Source organism: Podarcis bocagei (genome assembly GCF_964188305.1).
Source record: "Podarcis bocagei genome assembly, chromosome: 5".
Taxonomy (NCBI): domain Eukaryota; kingdom Metazoa; phylum Chordata; class Lepidosauria; order Squamata; family Lacertidae; genus Podarcis; species Podarcis bocagei.
Genome location: NC_138129.1, coordinates 61097790 through 61119740, shown reverse-complemented (window position 1 = coordinate 61119740; position 21951 = coordinate 61097790). Strand labels below are relative to the sequence as shown.

At 42.0% G+C, this 21951-nt stretch overlaps 1 protein-coding gene across 1 annotated transcript in view; it reads left to right on the top strand.

Annotated features, from left to right (window-relative positions):
* C8B (complement C8 beta chain) overlaps positions 1-21951 on the top strand; it is a 34293-nt gene that overhangs the window by 6438 nt on the left and 5904 nt on the right. The window contains exons 3-8 of the mRNA XM_081195766.1: positions 7217-7355; positions 10643-10784; positions 13072-13204; positions 13785-13982; positions 17267-17507; positions 20805-20933. Of these exons, the coding sequence (XP_081051892.1) occupies positions 7217-7355; positions 10643-10784; positions 13072-13204; positions 13785-13982; positions 17267-17507; positions 20805-20933 (982 nt within the window). The remainder of the gene's footprint in view (positions 1-7216; positions 7356-10642; positions 10785-13071; positions 13205-13784; positions 13983-17266; positions 17508-20804; positions 20934-21951) is intronic.

The following is a 21951-nucleotide window of genomic DNA, read 5'->3' as shown; positions in this document are numbered from 1 at the left end:
GAGCATGCTGTAGCATTGAGCACTGTCCGATGTTACAATTGAGGACAGACTGGGCATCTACAGCGAAACTGTAGGAAGCCACGCCAGTCAAGAGGAGCAAAGAGCAGCTCTACGAAGCCTGAGGCGTCAGGCAAAAGCCGTACCAAGTGCCAGGTGAAACCTGCAAAGGCTTTGATGGCGAAAGGAACCACACCAGAGGTGGGGAACTCGTTTGTAATCGACACTGGAGCGACGGTTCATATGTGCCCGCACAGAGAACTGTTTTCAACGTTTAAGAAGCAAAGCTTCGCTGTTAAACAGGCCAACGGTCAGGAGCTGGAAGCGACCGGGATTGGGACTGTGTATCTTGAGAGTCTGAACTTGACTATAGACAGTGTTTACCTGGTTCCAGAACTGCGTTTTAATCTGCTGAGTGTGTCGCAGATTGCAAGAAAGGACTGAGACTGTCCTATGATGCTAAGAGCTGCAAGATCTACAAAGATGGAGAACTGTATCTTACTGCCAGAGAGAAAGATGGACTGTATTTGTTGACTTTTGATCAAAGTGATTACATGAAATGTAATTCTTCTGATTCTAACGTAATCTCTCTTGCAGGTGTGAGCACCAGGAAGGTGACCAAGAAGGTCGACAGAGCATTTCAGCGGGTGTATGCTGATGTGATTGGTCCTCTAGAGCCATCTAGAGGCGGTGCAAGATTTTACCTTGTGTGTGTGGATTGTTTTACTAATTATTATTGGGTTTTTGTGATGGAAAAACCACAAGAAACCTTAGAAAGGTTTCAGGAGTTTTGTGACAAGGTTAAGAATATGCATGATGCTAACATTGATTGTCTCTTCACAGATGACAAACAAGTTTTTCTTTTACAGGCTTTTCAGAAGTTCCTGGATGGAAAAGGGATAAACCACAAAGTTGCTGTTTCAGCCGAAGCATGGAACGGGGGGGGTCTGTGTGAGGGTGAACAAAGAATTGCAAAAGGGGATGCATGCGCAATTGCTGAGTTCACATTTGCCACATGAATATTGGGCGGAGTCGCTAATGTCCTATGTTCACGTGTGGTTGAGAAAAGTCTCAAAAGAGTTGGGAAGTTCTCCTTTTGAGAAGCTGTTCCATAGAAAACCTTCTGTTGCCTATTTTAAGGTTTTCGGGTCTCATGTAAGAACAGAAGCTCCAGGTGGAGTAAAGAATGCCAGAGGCATTTTTGTGGGATATGAAAAGGGTCTCTACAGAGTAATTTTGTCTGAATCTGGTCAGGTGATTCTCACAAAGTTTCTGGAGAATGCTCCTGAACAGGAGCGGGTTATAGTACACACATTTCCCACAGATGACAATTCAGATGATGATGATTTTTCTGATTTCACAGATTACAGTGATACTGATGGTGACAGTGATAGCTCAGAGAGCTCAGTTGTAACAGTCATTGAGAGGAAATCTCACACAATGGATAGACCTTCACAGGTGAAGGATGAACCACTGTTAGCCATTAATACTGGTTCTCAACAAAGTCCAGAGGTTGAACCAGTGAGCAGAGAGGATCAGCACCTCATACGCAGGTCTGAGAGAATTACAAAGGGTGTACCACCAAACAGGTACTCAAAAGAGTTTGCTAACTTAGCTGTTGCATGTGTTGCTATTGTTAACAACTCAAAACAGGTTGAAGAAGTGTCTAAGTCAGAGACAAAGACACAACAGAGAGCTGCTAGCCAAGGTAATGCAGAAGCACTCATTCCTTGGAAGCCAGACAACCAGAGAGGTACACTGGTGGAACCAGTGGTGGGGAGTTCCAAGGGTGGAACTGAAACAACAGGGGACTGTTATATGTATAACAACTGTTTGTTCTCTTCTCTGGATCATGTTTTGCCCATTGATGCTTTTGGGGGAGGTTGTCAGGAAAAAGCAGCAATGCAAAAGCCAGCTGCAGGTGGCTGGAATGCAAAACAGGATGTTGATGTCTGCAACTGTACTAGTGGAGAAAGGGGGCAGTCCTTTCTCTCTTCTGAGCACCGGATGTTAGCTCAGAGTGTCATCTGACCTGTGCTGGAAGTGCAGGGGTGGAGCAGTGACTCTACTGCCAGAGTCTGGAGGGTACAGACACGTTTTCTCTGTACTGCTGAACGACAGGAATAAAAGACATGTAAAAGGACTCCTGTCTGTCTTTCTTTCCCCCTCCCTGGGGAGTGCAGGGAGGGAGAGAAGGAGGAGGGTGTGTTCTCCTCACGTTTGAGGAGGATCGCCGATTTACGACCTTGCCTGCCGGGAGACGCAGACGGAAGGTCAACAAGGATTCCAGCCGAATGCCTGGAGTGAGGCCAGTTTACCTCTGACCCCAGCTGGAATCCTGACAAGACATTCCACAGAGCATACAAAGCCATACTGATCTATGTGGCTCCCCCCCCCCCCGAGTCCCTTTCTTAAAAGCAACAATATAAAATTTTGTTTTGAAATAAAGTTTTTTAAAAATGCGGATGAGAAAAGAAACTTAGTTTGTCCTCATTTCCTTTGCTCCCTTCCCTTAAGCCATTATTTATCTTGCCCCAAATTTCTTTTTCCTTCATTCACCCCCATTGCCTTTGGGGCCTTTAGCTTCCATGCACTTCTAGTCTCCAGCCTGTCCCTCAAGTATACTCTCATCCCAAGGGACTGTGCTGCAATCCTTGTCAAACCAGCAACTTTTCCTTCCTTCAAAAGTTGGATTACAATCATTTTGACAAGCTCTATTCCCTAAACAGTAGGAAAGTTCATGAGCATCCAATGCCATCACACCAGCTCAGCCAACAGGTACCAGAGTTGCACTTACACAAGCACAACATAGACACAGCTTCCTCTTCCAGTATTCACAGGTGGTGTGAATCTGCAGATTAATCAGTTCAGTTCAATTTATGGGGCCCAAATACCTGGTCTGAATTTAAGACCTCATTGTACCTGTTCAGCTGCACATACCTGTTTGGTTGTCCACATTTCATAATGGTAAATTTAAAAAAAAACAACAAAAAACAATTTATCAGCACCAAGTGCTGTCTGGAGAAAGCGATGATTTAAAAATGAGCATGTCCACCACCCATTGTCTTCTCTTACTTCCACTTATTTTCAACAGAGGTATCATAATCCCAACTTCAGTATTTAATGGCAATCTAGTTTTGTATCCACTTAAACAGCCTGCTTGCAGTCCCACTGCAAAGATGGAGCAGATATGTTTTCTGTTGCTCCAGTGGGCCAGTTTCCTATTCTTTCCCACCCCCACAGGCCACCTTTGACAGGTTGGCAGGACAACCCTCCTTTCAAATTATCTGATGTCAGGTCAATGACACCTGTCAGTCCCTTGTGCAGCATTTCACAAAAACGCCCAGCAACCAGCTGGCTGTGTGGCATTTGGGAGGGCAGCACAATGTGCTTTGCTAGCCCTTAGAGCTAACCATAGAGCATGGGGTCAGCAAAGCACTTTGCACAGCAGTGGGGGAGCAAGCCTTTTATTGTCTTTCTTGTACAGAAAGTGACTGGGGAGTTGCCACACTTTACTAGCTATGCTAGAGCACTCTTGATGTAGAGCCCATTTGTGTGGAGCACCCTCAATATCCTTGCTTTTGGCTGGGAGATTATGGCCCACAGCCGCTCATTTTTCATCCTTGAGCATTTTCCACCTACAAAGTGTCTTCAGACTAAGGCTTTGATTGTTACAGACATTAGTGGTAAGATTCCCATTATCTTCAAAAGTGCCGTATAATATCTTGTCACCATGCTAAGGCTACTCATTTTTTGAGTAGTCATTCTTTGGCCTTGCTCAAAGCCACAGCTTACATATGATTATTTATCATCATTACTTTTGTTATTGGAATAGCAGCTGAAAGCCCTAATGTATTAGATGCTAAGAAAAGTGGATATAGCAAACCGAGGAGAGCACAGATAATATTGAACTTGTAACTGAGAAGGTTTTATTGCATGCTGGCTGTGCATCTAGAGGTATAGAGCTTATCAGCACTCTAGCATATGACTGAAAGTACACAAAAGCCAGTAAAAGTTTGAGGCCTTTCTCCCATGACATCTTTCACAGCATCACAATGAAACTGACAGCACTGGTGATACATTGCATACGGGCCTCCTAGTCACCCTGTCAACAATGAACAGGGGCAGCATAGGTTAAAGCCCACAGCAAATATGAAATCATAGAAAAGAGTTGCATGAGCACATCTGATCTCTGAAATGTGCCCTAATGGTATGACAAGGCAGGACGGAAGATACGTGTATCTGGTACTAAGCAAACTCCAGAGATTTCCACAGACCTGCTCACTTAGTGTTTCTGGATGGAGGATTTTGGAGGGTGTCAGAGGTAATGGAAATTGGGACCCTGTTAGGCACTTAGTAAGTAGTTTTGGGCAGGATTGGACCTTTGCTAGCAAGAAGGGCTTCTGGAGACCATGGGAGAAGGTGAGGATGCTGGGAACATTTTTTTAAAAAGTAGAGTGGTCCCAAGGAGAGGAAACCATCTGCAGTTTGGTGGAGCATGGGAGGTGAGTTCATGGTTGGCAGAAGAGCAGGCAGATAAGCAGAAAGGCAGGAGTCATCCACCAAGAGCAGAGGACCAATTCAGCGACATCAGCTGATCCAAAAACTGCTGCAGTTCCTAGAGGAGATGTCAGTACCTAGAAGTCTCTTAGCCAGAACTGGCTTCTTCAGGGGTATTTTCTCCTAATTCCCTAATTGCCAATCCAGGGGCAAAGGGGGATGTGAAGGCAAGGGAGTGATGCCTGCGGTGACAGGACTTGCCAGCATGCTACTTCAGAGCATTAAATTAGAGCCTTGACTTTCCACCCCGATCCTCTCATCGAAGCAATGCTCCCAGCTGCAGGGTACATGAATTATGTGTGAATCCTATCAACAGTGATTATCTACTTGCCCCCATCCTATCCCTGGCCAGCTTTGCTTATGGGCTAAGAGCTTAAGTGGCCTACAGCCTGCATGGTATTGTCTGATACAAGAAGGAACATGTAGCCAGGCCACTATTCTGTGTTAGTGGGGAGAAAACTGGGCTTTAATCAGAATTAGACCTCTCAGAATCAATGCTGTGAAGAAGGAGGAGGAGGAGGAGGAGAAGGAGGAGGAGGAGGAGGAGGAGGAGGAGGAGGAGGAGGAGGAGGAGGAGGAGAAGAAGAAGAAGAAGAAGAAGAAGAAGAAGAAGAAGAAGAAGAAGAAGAAATTTTTATTTATATCCTGCCCTCTCTGGCCAAAGCCGGGCTCATAGCAGTTAACAACAGTAAAAATAGCACAATTTACATAAAATCACAGTCAATTGATTAAAATATTCAATTGATTAAAAATTCTAGAATCAATTCAGAATCAAATTAATGGCAACCATTGGGCTAGAGTTCTATGAGGATTACAGATGGAGAGAGGGGGTCAGACTGTGTCTTGGCCAAAGGCCTGGTGGAACAGCTCCGTCTTGCAGGCCTTGTGGAAAGATGTCAAGTCCCGCAGGGCCCTGGTCTCTTGCGACAGAGCGTTCCACCAGATCGGGGCCATGGCTGAAAAAGCCCTGGCTCTGGTTGAGGCCAGTCTAACCTCCCTGTGGCCAGGAATCTCCAAGATGTTTTTATTTGAAGACCGTAAGGTCCTCCATGGGACATACCATGAGAGGCGGTCCCGTAGGTACGAGGGTCCTAGGCCATATAGTGCTTTAAAGGTTAAAACCAGCACCTTAAACCTGATCCTATACTCCACCGGGAGCCAGTGCAGCTGGTATAGCACCGGGTGAATGTGATCCCGTGGTGAGGACCCCGTAAGGAGTCTTGCCGCGGCATTCTGCACCCGCTGGAGTTTCTGGGTCAGTCTCAAGGGCAGCCCCACATAGAATACTCGTTAAAAAGGGAATAAAAGTTTTCCCCAACTTCGGAAGAACAACAGAACAGCAGTCAGACAGGTCTTCCTGGGAAAGGAGTTTCACAGGCAGGCCACCAAAGTGTCCCAAATCACTCTTTTTCTCCCTACCTCTGAAGGTGCAAGGACCGGGGGGTGGGTAATGAAGAAGTCAGGGGAAACCATTCCCTCAAACAGCAAAAAGGGTAGCTATCTGCCAATCAGTATGGCAACAAAAAGAGAACATTCTGCATACTTTGAGCAGTACTAGTTTGGTCTTCCCCTCAACCCACAAAGGAGGTACAACCCACACATATATTAGAGATCGAATGCACGGTTATGAAGGTGCAAAACTTCATTCTGCCTGGTGACATTTCTCTGCCATCCTAATCGCTATAGAACACACATAATCATGGGAGATCTAGCCTTGAGAACTCCTTAATTTGAACATAGCCCTGAATAAAAACCAGCAAAAACAAAAACCCACAACATACACACATCCCTGACCGTCATTCTGAAAGCAACTTGGAAACATATGTTCTACACATTTGCTTGGGCATTAACAGGATATTAATGTGTATATATGACATAAGATGAGCCTATTGGATCAGGCCTAGCATCCTATTCTCACAGCGGCCAGACAGTGTTAAACTGCTTGCACTATGTTGTGATATAAATTTTAACACTAGTACTTTATTTTTACCTTCTCTTTTGTAAATTGATTTGTGGATTGATTGTTTTGGTAGTTGGTATATATCGGACGCGGGTGGCGCTGTGGGTAAAACCTCAGCGCCTAGCACTTGCCAATCGCATGGTTGGCGGTTCGAATCCCCACGACAGGGTGAGCTCCCATTGCTCGGTCCCTGCTCCTGCCCACCTAGCAGTTCGAAAGCACCTCCGGGTGCAAGTAGATAAAAAGGGACCGCTTACCAGCGGGAAGGTAAACGGCGTTCCGTGTGCTGCGCTAGCTCGCCAGATGCAGCTTGTCACGCTGGCCATGTGACCCGGAAGTGTCTGCGGACAGCGCTGGCTCCCGGCCTATAGAGTGAGATGAGCACACAACCCTAGAGTCTTGCAAGACTGGCCCGAACGGGCAGGGGTACCTTTACCTTTACCTATATATCGGGAAGTGGGCTCTGCTTTGATTCTGAGATCATTTAATCATTATATATATATATATATATATATATATATATATATATATATAATGCCATCAGATGGCTTCTTCTTAACCACAGAGATGGAATAGGAAGAAATCTGATATTTGCCATTGATGCTTGGTGCTGCCACTAGCAGAGATCTAGGGATATCTGGGATACATGCCTTTTTTAATTTAGGAGACCTGGAATTCATAATCTCTATTCTGTTACAGTACAGATTTGTCCATGTGGAACGGCCTTCTCAGTTTGGCGGTGACCCGTGTGATTACTCTGACAAAGAAACTGAAGACTGCGTTACAAACAGACCTTGCAGGAATACAGTTAGATGTGAAGGCTTTGTGTGTGCCACAGGTTAGTGAATAAGAAGTGGTTTTCCTAAATTTGAAGCCAGTGGCTAAGCCCCCATGTATTGAATTGTATTCGAACTTAATAGAGTGAATGAAAATTTGAACTTAATAGAGTGAATGAAATCATACTCTTGGCAGACCTTTTAAACTGTAGAGTAATAGTTCACATTGTTTGATTTGTCACAACTGAAATTTGATATGGTTTGCATTATTAAACAGACATAATTATAAAACCAGCAAGAAGAATGGGACAACAGGGAACAACAATGGCCTGGTTTGCGCATCATTTTAAACCACAGTTAAACTAAACTATGGTTTATATGCGAACACACAGTGTGCTGGTGAATGATGCAAAACAGCGGGCGATTCACTTCTCGTGAGCAACTTCTGCTGTTGCACTGCTGGGAATCAGGCCAGAGTCTGGGTCCGGCACTAAATTCCAATCTGGGTTTGCTGCTTTCCTGACAAACCATGAATTGAAACCAAGGGTTGTTATTGGCTTACCAATTATGGTTTGTTGGGAGAAAACAATCTACAAGCCTGAGTTCAGACTAAGTCAGATGATGGACTGTTTCCTGGCAGCACATATAGAGCATGAGCAGGGAAGGAATGAAGTGCCTGTAACGTCCACAGTGTACACCAGCATACTACATGCTCATATTTAATCCATAGTTTAAACAGTTCCAATCTGCGAGGTGCAGTGCTTGTGCAGACGGAATGTCCATGTTCCTACACAATGCACAATGTTCAATTCCACCCGCTGTGTACCCCTGGTGGTGTCATGTTTCAGAAATCATAAATGATATGCTCTCTGTTAGCTTTATCATAACAAAATTTATTTGTTCCCAGCTCCCTTTCTAGGTTCATTTTAAGAGGTCCATACAGATCAAAATGAAGCTCACGTGCTTTCTCTCATGTCTGCTGTTAAAATTTATTGGATTACATTATGCCCAAGCCTGCTTGGTAATCACGCCTGCGTGTGCATTTTCCAGCAGTATACATGGCAGGGTGCTGGAGGTATAGATGCTCTAGACAGGCTGCAAATAATTTCAGATCTGTTCTGGGTTATAAACTGCAGCAAGAAAAATAAGAAAACTGCCTTCCCAAGCTCTTCTAATGACTCATATTATACACAGCTAGAATTTCAAGATACTGCAGCAACAATCATCAACATTCGTAATATATTAAGAATTACTCCTCATCAGCTTTCTCCTCAAACTTCACTATAAAACAAAAAAATGAGGATTTATTAGACACAGCAGTGCTGTCTCGATTTCTGCAGCCAGGAAACTCCAGGTTGCTGTTTGCTTGTTTTTTATGCAATGGCAACATTTGGAATTCCTACAGAAATTGTACTTTTTTTGGTGGTTGCAGCAAGTGATTAAAGGATGCAGGAAGCATTAAGTTGGTAATGCAAATGGGATGCCATGGGAAAGAGACTTTGCATTATTAGGCTATATGCAACGTGTGGCAGATTCTGCTTTCATAGCAAGCAGGCGGTCCCAGTTTTCAAGAAGTTTAGGGCAGGGTCTTATTCAAGCCAAGAAAGCAGTGGAAGCAGAACCAGGAGCTGCTTGGGGGTCAAGGAGAAGGGGAAAAGGCATGAAGTTGGCACAGGAATAAGAGTTATGGCAGGGCAGAAAGGAGGTCTTGAAAACATAGACTCAAGAGTGCCATAAGTAGGATTTGCAGTACAAATTTGCTTAGACTCAGTTTTATGGATGAGGAATCCTTAGGTGGTGGACATATTTATATACTAGTGCTAATAATAATGATAATTTATTTATATGCCACCCATCGAACTGGGTTACCCCAGCCAATCTAGGCAGCTTTCAATAGATTAAAATACAGCAGTAAAAATCACTAGTAGGTAACTCATCCTATTGTAGTTTTGGGGAATAGAGAACAGGGATATAAACCCAAGGTTAAAGCCATTGCACTGTATTTACCCACTTCTATAGATCCAGGTTTAGTATTCAAACATGGCCCATCAACTCATGCTTCTCAGCATAGGACATTGAGTGCAGGCTGTTCAGTTTCTCAACTTTTTGCAGACAGTGGCCTCATTCAAATATAATGATGAACTGTTATTTTTCAAAACATAAATGAGACAGTGCAAGCCTTGGGTTTGAGTGGCCACCTTCCAGTCTCTTCTTTTGCACAAGTACAGTGAGGAGATTGGAAGATTTCACCTCCATCTCCAACTGACCACAGTTTAATGTTACATCCGAATCCTAAACTGTAGCTAATCTGAACTAAGGTGTATGGACACCAGTCAGCATCATAAAGTGAGGTTTGCATTCAGCAAAGCATAGTTAAAACTATCCACAGTTTGTCCAGCTTATGACATAACACTAATCGGGCATTAATTAAAAAGTGGAAGTGAAAGCTTCCCATTTTCCTCCAGGACTGACCCAAGCCATCTTGTTGTCTGAAGCATATAGCAACATGCTCCACACACCCCTTTTCATGTACAGAAACTAACTAGCAGTTAAGTCTTGCTTTAACACATACAATGTGATAGCATCTGTCTGTATGTATATCTCTGTGCACCTGAGGACAGCAGGCTAGTTTAGGCATATTGCACACATATTTCTAATCTCCAATGGAGGGGAATTGTTGAGGAACAGAGCCTCAGGAGGAACTTAAAGGGACTACTGCAACCTCCTCTAGCATCTGCACCTGAGATAATTGCCTTACTCTGCCTAGCGGTAGGCTGGCAGTGCTTCTCATGGCAGTGCAAAGCAGAACAGGGAAGGTGTGAGCCTGAGGTTTGCACAGGAACATTGATGTAACAGTAAACCATAGTTTATTATTACATCCAAACAAAGCCAGTACGAGCATGCTTTCAAGCATTTCAGCACAATTCTAAAGTACAGAAACATTGCCTTTTCAAAACAATGATCCTCAATACTCAGTACATTCTATATTTCAACCAGATTGCTAGGTTATACATTGGCTGCATGTTGCAATTACAGTTGTACCATATTTCTCAAGTTCTTTCTGCTAGTGACGACTTTTCGCCTAAGAAATGAAATACAATTTGCCGCTAATTTAAGTTCAAAATAATATTACAAAAATGTTTATGCAGACTCATCCTAATCAATTAAATGTGCCTGGTTATTAAACCCGAATTTGTAAAGGAGCAGATAAGCCAAGCGCTTTCCCTGAAATAAATTGATAATTGCATCTTCACATTTTCAGGGGTCAGGGGCAAAGCATTGCACTGATTGAGCTAAAGGGAAATATCAGATTAACAATTAATTAGTGTGTTCCCACTCTGTGTTGTAGGGAGATGCATTAATCGGAGGCTGCTTTGCAATGGAGATGATGACTGTGGGGATCAGTCAGATGAAAGAAATTGTAAGAAAGTGTATAAAAAGTGCAGCCAGGAGATGGAACAATACTGGGGAATACAAATGCTAGCAAGTGGGTAAGCAGTTCCATTATATTTCCAGAAACAGGATTGTTGCCAAATGGAACAATTTGCAGTTCTACCTTTAGAATTGAGGTGGGAACCTTTTTTTTCCAGCCTGAGGGTCACATTGACTTCTGGGCAATATTCCCCAGAGCTATGTGCCAATGGTGGGTGGGACCAGAGGTAAAAGTAGGCAGAGCAACAAATGTAAATTTTACCTTTATTCAGCAGGCTAGTTACTGCACCCACCCAGCCCTACCCTACATTCAGACCACTATGAGGAATTAACAGAGTTCAAGGAAACATTCCAAAAACACTCAAGGAGGGTGTGAAACTAGGCTGGTGAGGTTGTGGCCTGGGAAGAGATGAGGTAATCAGGGAGGGGAAATGACTTTGGGGATTCTCAAGGGCCAGATAAATAGGCCTAGAAGTCCACATTTGGCTCAGGGGCCTGGCTGAGATTTCACATTCCTGCTATCAATAAAGAGCTATCAATAAATTCTATGACTGCTTAGAGAAAAGGGGGGTTTTGAGACACATTATCATACTTCCTAGAAAAGTAGCCATGTTACTCTGTTGCAGCAGAATTTTACAACAGGTGTTAGAAACTTCATATAGTTTAGCTACATCTGAACCTTCATCAACTCATGGGAAGAATCTACTTCTCCTCCACCTGTTCATTACCAGGCAAGGGGACAGCTTTTAAATAAAACATGGAACCAAAAGAATTACAGCAAGCTTAGATACTATTTTAATAGCTCAACTTAACATGGTTGTTCTAGCCGAACCACTACGGTACTTCAGAAAAAGGTCTGACCAGAGTAAAAACAGAACAAAGCTTATATAGTAGCTCAAACACAGCACACAAAGAGTTATAAAACATTGAAACATTCTTAAACACCCTCCTACAAACATCAAGAAAGGTTACAGGTCATGAGAAGTAAAACACACATGGCTCCATACCAGTAACTTCGCCCCTGCAAATACCTTCGGGTGCCCCTAACTGCTCAGGTCATTTGGGTCTCAAATGTCCTACTATATCAGAGTTTCCTTAGCAACCAGGCCTTCCACCCAGTTGTTGGTATTCCTGTCCCTATCTGTTCCTTGGAACCTCTCAAGGAGATGCTGGATTTCTTCACCCCGATGCTAGCTCAAAGCAGAAGTAGTAAAACATCCTGAGTGACCATTTGTGCTACTTACAGGGTCAGATAGGAAAGGAGTTTATTGCAAGAGTCATAAAATGCAGGCACACCAAAAGAGGACTAATACATTCTAGCCAAAGGTCCAATACAATTAATATTAGAACGTTTTTAAAATTAAAAAAATCTACACCCTGGGTGTCCCAAACCCCTGGCCTACCTGGTGGGAAGTCAGTATGTCAAGTTCCCAGTCCAGGGTCAGTCCACATGCCCAAAGTCCCACAGAGATCCTGGAGTATCAACATAGGCAGTTAGTTGAGCAGACACAGCACCTCAATGATTGCAGCATCTGGGCTTAACGAGGCATGTGACCTTCACCTGTTCCGAGCCTACTCCAGTTGAAGAATCACATAGCGAGCTCCACCTGGCTAGCTAGGGAGATAGGCTGTGGGTTATTGCTTGCCCCAGCCTCCAAGACAGACTCTGCTGCTCCTCCTTACACCTCAGAGCCTGCTGTGTTTGTGGAGACAGGATCCCTCTGGCTCTGGTGATGGGTCCTGCTGCTCTGTTTCCTGTGCACTGACCCCTGCTCCCATCCCCTCTGGAAAGCACAGTAGCTGCAATCTGGTATAGATAATACTGAACTGATTGAGCCAACAGTCTGACTTCAGTATAAGGCAACTTGCTATGTTTTTATTGCATATACTATAGCCTGCCTCACACACAAGGCCCTGTCCACCTATATATACGTCTAGAAAGGAAGCAATGGAACAGGTTTTAACTGTTTCAGGTTTTAACCATTTTAACTCTCATGGTCTGCCACACCTGACTGCTGGCTTCTGTTCAACTTAGTGGGTTACAAGTAGTGCAAGTATGAAAAAAATCAGAATACTTTGGAGGTTCTCCCCTGGATGGTAACAGAATATAATTTGTTCACTGTGTCTGGGAAAATCAGTATGCTTGATAGGCAGCTATTACAGACCCAATTTTGACACCCCCCCCCCCATTTGCTGCATTACTGCTTTTTAAAAAATTGTGTCATTTTTCCAAGGCCAAAACAGGCCTCATATGAACTAAAATTTGTAGCCAAAAGAAGATGTATAACTTACTTTGAATAACCAATGTCTAAGCATGTCAACTTTATCCATTTCCCATCTCCCCAGATTAAATATTTTCACAAATGACCTGGAAGGATGGGTTTTAGACTATAAATACTATGCTGGAGCATGTTCTCCCCAGTATATTGGAGACACCAATTTCAGAAAACCATACAATGTAGAAAGCTATTTGGCAGAGGTATGTATTGAAGAGCTGTATGTGCAGTTAAAATTCCTAGGATTGTTGATACATCAAGTCATTTATTAAAGTAAAAATAATGCTCAACCAAATATTTATGTTTTATGCATACGTGTTTTATGTGAAGTCCAAGTCACTTGGGCTTTTTCAAGTACTCTACATATGTGTGTTAGAGATAATCCAGAAGACCTCTCCACAGATAATATCAGGTATTATGAGTTGCATTTTTCCTTCATAAGGAAGATTTTTCATATTTTCAGCAAAGCAGCTAAGGATTCTGTCTCTCTTTTAATGAATCAGCAATACATATTTCTGTAATATATTGTTGAGGCACTTAACTTTCTACCAACAAGCCATATGCCTTATGTGTAAAACATGTCTGCATGTGGACAACTATGTATTTACTTAATTATGAATGCCATTTATTTGCTGTCACATACAGAATATTGGTTTGCAATAAATTTATTTATTGGTTTTATTGGTTTGCAATAAATATATAGAATGAAAACTACAAAAATTATGATAACTTTAGGTGTGGAATCAGGATACAAAAAGTTCCTTATTCATGTTTTTTGTTTAGACCAAAGGCAAGTATGAATTTGCGTTGACTGAATATGAATCTTATTCAAGTTTTGAAGAGAATGTCTCCAAGGCAAAAGCGAAACAACAAAGCTTCAGCATTGGCATAAAAATACCAGGCATGTTTGAAGTTGGTTACAGTAATGATGACCAGAGGTACCAGAAGTACATTCAGAGGACAAAACGATTTTCTTCAACGGTAAACATGCTTCTCCATAACTCTAGGTTCATTTTAGTGAACATGGACAGTTTTAGAAACACTGTGTACTGTGTTTTGAAGTTAGGAAAAGTAAGGGTGTTTTTAGTTTTGCTCAAATGTTTTCACACCACATTTAGAGCTGAAAATCATTATATTCAGAGATTTCTTTCTATTGTCACATCACCCTTTCTGAATTAGCTCCAAAACAATGGTTCAGGTCTGGGATCATTCTGACACATTACTCAGTCCACACCATACATTTAAAGCACAATCTTCGCACTTCAAACAGTTGTGGCTTCCCTTAAAGAATACTGGAAGCTATAGATTGTTAAGGGTGCTTAAAGTTGTTAGGAAACCCTTGTTTCCCTCACAGAGCTACAGTTCTTAGAGTGGTTTAACAATCCATCTCTCGTCAGTGTCAAGTCTGGAAATCATAGATCTAGGAGGATAAAATAGGGGTCTCCAACCAACTCTCAGCACCCCTACAAAACTACAGCTCCCAGAATTCTTGGGGGGAAGCCATAGCTCTTTAAAGTAGGTTCGTGGTGCTTTAAATGTATGATGTGGATGCAGCTACAATGACTTGCTGGGTCACATTTTCTGCAGTCCTGGCTTCATATGTAGGATTTCCATGTTGTCACCGGTGTCAGTGCTGACCACCTAGGGGGCCCTGAATCCAAACACTCTTATCTGCTTTCCCCTCCCAAACAGATGTTCCATTTTATTTTATTTTAAAGTATGTTTTTATTGATTTATTATAAACCTATATGCCAACTATCACATAACCTCATGCCCTGAGGGGGAATGAAGAAGATACAGTAACAGCTTTTTTCTAAAAGAGTTGTCGTATTTATTGTATGGTAATCTTTTCCCCCTTTTCTTTTTAAAGTGATGCCAACCACTTTGTGAGGTCTTCCTGAAAAGTGATCTATATATACTTTAAAAACAAACAAACCGCCATACAAACAATAACAGAATGCTACATAGATCCATAATTTCAGGGAGGCTCCACAGAAAGAAAGTTGTGCAGTGATATATATGGGCAGCAAGCATATATATTGTGAAGGAATTGGAATGAACGTCTGTGGAGGGATGTATGCAAAAGATCTGGCCATGTGAAAGTGTGCATTTCCATTTATTGGAAAAGGCTACAGGGGATGTGTGAGAGTACCCTGCAGGTATGATAGGAATTTGACAGGAAGGCTGGGTTCAAAGCCCTAATGCCCCACCGCTCACTTCTGCTTAAGAATCTGTTTTTCCAAGGGTACTTTCTGAGATGGCTGCCTTCCTGTCCTTGGAATTTCCAGAGGGATGTCAGCATGCGCATAAAAGGCCATGCTAATGTTAGACTGGTGAAACAAGACAGGTGCTGTCAGTTCAGAATATGGCAATAGAAGCAAAGAAACCAAGCTATTCCACTGCAGGGCAGTCATGACAGTAATATATAATGAAAACTGCTTGCAGGCCTTACATAGTTTAATTATAGACTGAAGCAAGCCGATTCACCTTGGAAGAGTCGGTGCATCCACTGAAATGCCTTGTTCAGGAAAGCAGTGTGGGTTGCATGAAATACTCGCAGTTTCATTGCGGGAGGATGATACCGATCCATGTAGAATTTATTTCAAAACAAACCACTTGATACTTAAAAAGCGGGACTGGATTTCAGCACTACAAAATCTTCAAATTCTTCAGCTCACAAAATTATGGGGAGAAGAAACCTTATTATCACTGATATGAATTTTTTTTTAAAAAAAATAAATGGTTATAAGATTTAGATACTTAGGCAACACAATTATCAGGGGAGTTTTCCAGCTGAAACTCAGCCTCTCAGGTACCATTCCCATTTTAAGAGAACGAGGGAGGCATTCATGGTGACGGCACCTCTTTTTCTAGAAAAATAGCACTGACAATTATTATTATTATTTTTATCAAGTGCATTAGGAAATTTGATTCAGTGCCAGAATAATTAGTGTATTTTTAATTCCCTAATTAAACTTGAAGATTTATTTCGATGAATGAATCATGTGAATACAGTTAGCTATACATATATCCCCCTCCCCCCATGTAAAATATACATCTAGCTGGCACAACTTTCTTGAAGGTTACTCTACTATTACATTTTCTCATATTTTTGGCTTAGACATTAGTCTGGATATCTTTGTCGCAAAGTCCATAGACTACCATACAACCCAGTGTTATTTCTGGCTTCACCAAGGCAAAATCATTATTCAGTAGGGTTGGTGGGGCAGCACAGAACAGGCTTGTGAACCATGGCAGACTTGGGTACTATGGCACCCTGTGCAAAGCCAATATTTGGCACGCTCCACTGCCTTCCCAAAGGCAGTCACAGAGCCCTCCCACAGCCTTCCCAAACCTGGAAAAGCACTAACTAGGCTTTAGGAAGGAAAAGGAAGGACTCTAAGAGCCTCATATTTCCTTCCCAAAGCCCATTGCCTCACTTGCTGGGCTTTGAGATGGCGCCCCCTCTTTGCACCATCCTAAATCCACTCCTGCTAGTTACCCAATGCAGAGGGCCATGTATGATTAGGCAGTGGGCCAAAAGCAGCCTGGGGAGCACATATCAGACATTTCTGAATATGAAAGGGGGTAAAAGTCATGCTTCTTGGAGACTATGCATAGTGACTGGGGAATGTGCATATTTCTTGGAGAATGTACAAAATGCAGCCAAAATAACAGCTGGAGAATGTACAAAATTCAGTCAATCTATGCACATTCCCCAAAGCCTGTTGAGGAGTATGTATATTGACTAGGAAATGTGTACAGTTCTCTTTTCATGGAAGGATTATGTGCAGATTCTCCAGGAGACCTGATGAATGGGTGCAGTGAATGTGTGCACGCCCCCCCCCATCTTTTATGAGAATACCTGTGCTTTCTAGAAACAACTAAAGATGATGCTGTTCCAACCAACTTTTCCAACCTTTGGTATTCATTTTGTATCATTTTAAAACCTATTTTCAGTTGTTTTTGTACCGTTTTAAAATCTATTTGTAGTGGTTTATAAGTCACCTTGAAACAAATGTAAAAGGTAATAAATCAATCAAAGCAGCAGCATCATCACCTGTACATTTATTTCATACTGAGGTTCAGTGTGATATATTTTTCATATTTTATTGTATTTCCAAAATGTATTTAATGCAAGCAGCAACACAGATTGTTGTAAATATATCTATGGATGTATAAATATATATGGGGGCCTGTAATGCAATGGTGGAAGACTTTACAAATATCCTATCTCTCATTTGAATGCATTTGCTTCAATTTAGTCTAGAAAATTTATTCATGCCCGTTCCGAACTGGAAGTTGCCCAATATAAACTGAAGAGTCGGAATTTAATGCTTCACCATGAGTTCTTCCAGAGACTTCTTCGCTTGCCTTTAGAGTACAGCTATGGGGAATATCGAGAACTCTACAGAGACTACGGAACACATTACATTACTGAAGCTACCCTTGGTGGAATTTATGAATATACTTTGATCTTGAATGATGAGCAGCTTCAAAGAGCAGGTATGTGGGCAGAGACGGCTGTAGACAAACCAGATTGTTTTATCCTGACATGGAACAATGTTCTGAACCCAGCATAGGTATTTGACATCACACAAGGTGGCATATTTGAGTAAAGCAATAGTTACCTGATTAATTCATTTTCCTGCGAAGAGATTTGTTTGTTTGATTTAGCTGGATGCTGACTGTCAGGCTCTTTCAATGAGAAAGCAACAAATATTTGTGATTACATGTCTGTATCTTTCTGCTGGTGACTTTGTTTGTTATTATTTGCTCAGAGTTTAAAACCATCTGTCTGATCTGAGCATTTACTATTATTATGTGGGATGCTGCTAATCCCACTATTTTAGACTCCCGAACCCAATGGACCTGGTTATCATTTTGACACAGAACTTTCAAGGCCTAACCATTTGGCTTATAGCTCTGTACATTTACACTGTGGGCCTTGGAAACTTGCATATATATTATTTAATTTTTTAATCTAGAATTTAATTCCTGAGTATGAAACAAGATAAATAAAGGCAATGTAACAAGTCATGTTGATATTTAGTCCCTTAAGGAACAAGGAAGGTATTTATCTGACACCATGCCTTCTTGTATACAGTATTCATTTCCCTCACCCCCAAGAGTTGAGATGAAGTAATAAGGTTACAGAACCGGCCACCAAGAAAGGCAAAATTGTCATTCATAAGAAGTCTTCTCCATTTCTGTAAGCATTCCAGCTCTCTTTAATTGAATCCTTTCCCAAAGGAGGGGTGACAGATGCATACAATTGGCCTTTCTGGAAAGTCTAAAAAGCTTCTAATTCTGGCAGTTTTAGCTCCAGGTTTTAATACTGACTCCATTTTTGTTTTGTTTTTACATTTTAGTGTGTGATATTGATATTGCTGCTTTTATTATTTTAGATCAATGCAAACCACTTGAAGGTGTGGATTTTTTTAAAAAAATAATAATCCCAGCATTTATTACAAGGAAGTAATAAGTAATAAGTGGAAATTTAGTGTGGGATAATTATTGTTACATAGGTTCGTATCATGCAGAAATATCTGCAATGTTTTGTGTTTCCTTTGTTGCTTCTGTATGCTAACTATGGCCTATAAGCATCACAGAAATGATGGTCATTTAAGCTACAATCCAGTACCAGGGAGGAAAGCTGCATTTAACTTTGTGGAACATACTTTGTGCACACAGGGGTATATAAGGTTGCACTGTTAAAGTATTTTTTCAACCACTTTAAAATGGCTTGGAAACACTTTCCAAGAACAATAAAGTGGCTAAATCCATTGATAAAATCTGAAGCTAACCCCCTCTCAATCTTGTAGGTTCTCTAAGGTTTCTAGTTGTGCCACTCCTCTCCATTTCTGTAAGCATACAGATCGTAGGACTCTGAGGAGTGGTAAATAATTTACTGGGACGACTCTCCTATCTGACATTGCTCTTACTGCTTGATGGATGGTGCTTTCACAAGGGCTAGTGTTTGTTGTGTAGAACAAAGAGAGCTTTGGGCTGTTAATCAATAGCTTCAGTCTCTTGTTTACCCATTGGCAACAGGAGCTTGACAAACTGTCTGTAGAAGGTCTTACTGGATTCCTCTCTATGACATGCAGTGACTCGGATCCAGAGAAGTCCATGCACACAAACAAAGCACTTCTGTGCAACCAGCATTTCTCTGGTGGCTGATGCTCTGGAAGTCCCGCAGCATTTTCCAGGGAGTTTTCAGGGGATGTGGGAGCTCAAGAGATGGAAAGCTGTAAAACTCCTGGTCGTGAAGATAAAACCTCATTCAGTGCTTCCAATCTCATGCAATCTGTTTTCTCATTTATTGGATAGCAAGAGGATAGGACAGGAACTACTAGCCCTTAGGCCATATCTGGGCCATGACACATCTAGCCTGTGGCCTCTCCACCTCAGCCCTCACACCCCTGTATAGAAATCAGACTTCCAGGGGAAGCACCCATTGGAGCCTATGAGAGCTTCTCTCACCCCCCAATCTAAGCATGATTGCTTTGTGAAGGGTGCTATTTTCTTTGGAAACATAGCTGTGGAGGGAGAGAATAGAATAGAAGATATTACACTACTACTGTTAGTGAAGAATTTATCCTTCATTGTGTGTATGTTTAGATGATAGATAGATATTGATGATATTGATATTGATATATAGATAGTAGCCCAAGTCTTTCTCTAAGGGCCAAGGTAGATGTGATATTTATTGCATACTTTGGCATTGTGCAGCTGTTTTTGTTTGTTTGTTTAACAAATAGTTGGGGAGCTTTAACTCGTCATTGTTCAGCTCATGCATAAGCCCCTATTTGCAAGGGGGAGAAAGCTCCCGTTGGTGCTAATGACAGCTTTCCTCCCACTGGAAATAGCAGGAACAGAGGATTGATTCCATCAAGACCATAGGAGGGCAATGGGTTAAACTCCCCCTCCTTCCAAGTAGACAGGTAGGCACCTGTTTTTATATGGCCTTCTGGGGTGTTCTCTAGCTGTTTTCTGCTTAAAGGTAAAGGTAAAGGGACCCCTGACCATTAGGTCCAGTCGTGGCCGACTCTGGGGTTGCAGTGCTCACCTCACTTTACTGGCCAAGGGAGCCGGCGTACAGCTTCCAGGTCATGTGGCCAGCATGACTAAGCTGCTTCTGGTGAACCAGAGCAGCACACGGAAACACCATTTACCTTCCCGCCGGAGTGGTACCTATTTATCTACTTGCACTCTGACGTGCTTTCGAACTGCTAGGCTGGCAGGAGCAGGGACTGAGCAACGGGAGCTCACCCCATCACAGGGATTCAAACCGCCAACCTTCTGATCGGGAAGCCCTAGGCTCTGTGGTTTAAACCCACAGCACCACCCACGTCCCACTGTTTTCTGCTTACGCAGTGCCAATTGGGAGGAGTCTTGGCTTAGTGGTGGAAAACATCTGCTTTGCATAAGAAGGTCTCAGGTTCAATCCCCAGCATCTCCAGGTAGGGCTGGGATTGTTACCTACCTGAAATGCTGGAGAGTCATTATAGACAAAGCAGAGGTATATAGAACAAAGGTCTTGCTCAATATGAGGCAGCTTATTTGGTTCCTATGATCCCATTTTCTCTCTCTGTTGCAATTCCCAGCAACGTGGATCCAGAGGGTCAGGAGACATTTGGAGCAGCTGGGGTTGGGTGCATTCTTCCTGATAGTGGAAGTGAAGTGTCATACACTCACACGGATTTCGGATCCAAACCTGTTTCTTTTAATAAATATTGTGTGTTCTCTCTCTCTCTCTCTCTCTCTCTCTCTCTCTCTCTCTCTCTCTCTCTCTTTAAGGCTACTCTTTAAGTGATGTCCGGTCTTGTACAAATCACGGAGTCAAAGTTGGTGGAAATATTTATGGTGTTTATCTATCGGCTGGAATATCAATTGCAGGTTGTGATGCCATTTTAAAAGAAATTGGAGGTAAGTGAACTATTATCAAGGAATGTGAACGATCCACACACTAATTTAGAAATTTCATTCATGAACAAAATACTTGTTTCAAAAAGAAAACAATTTTGTTAAAAGGTGACTGCAATTGTTGATAAAACGTGAGTTTTAAGGGAGACAGTTTTGTAAAAAGCGTATTTTATTTTGAAATGTACCAGTCCGTTGAAAAACAATGGGCTGCTATAATGTTTCAGTGGTTGTTACAAACATAGGAAACAGAAAATAGCAGCCCTTTTGTATATATCCTTCAAAACATACTAAAATAATAACACAAACGAAGAAAGAGAAAAGGAAGGCATAAAAAGGACCATCAGCAGTTTACCAAAGACACACTAAATAAATCAATTTAAAGTAAGGCATGACTGATCTTTGATACTTTTATAAAATAGTAATTATAAACAGGGCTTAAAGCGGACTTCCCCAACCTGTTGCCCTTCTGGTATTTTAGACTACAACTTGAATAGCCATGCTGGCTGGGGCAGACTAGTGTTGCGATCCAAAATGTCTTGAAGACAAAATCTCTTGAGGACACCAGAAAGCTAATCTAGAGGATCACAAAGATACAATTAAAAAAAATAATTAAAAATGATTGCATAAAACAGTGAATAATTCCTTACTCACATGAGCTCATTGCTTATATTGCTTCTGTTTAACAATATTAAATTTAAGGTGATACAAGTGGACATTGCAGTGTCCCAAGCTGCTAAGTGGCGTGTTCCTCTTCACATTTCTGGACAACCTGGTGCAGGAAAATTTGTGCTATTCAGGTCAGGGTTGGGGAAGTTTCAAGAGTGGAGAAGTCTTGATGGGCACTTTAAAAAAAAAAGTTACCTCGCCTTATCCTGCTGTGCTATACTACTAACACTTGATCTGGTGTGGATAACCTTTGGCCCTCTAGATGTTGCTAAACTATAATTCTGTCAGCCCCAGAAGGCATGCCCAATTGCCAGGGATTCTGGGAGTTGTAGTTCAGCAACATCTGGAGCACCAA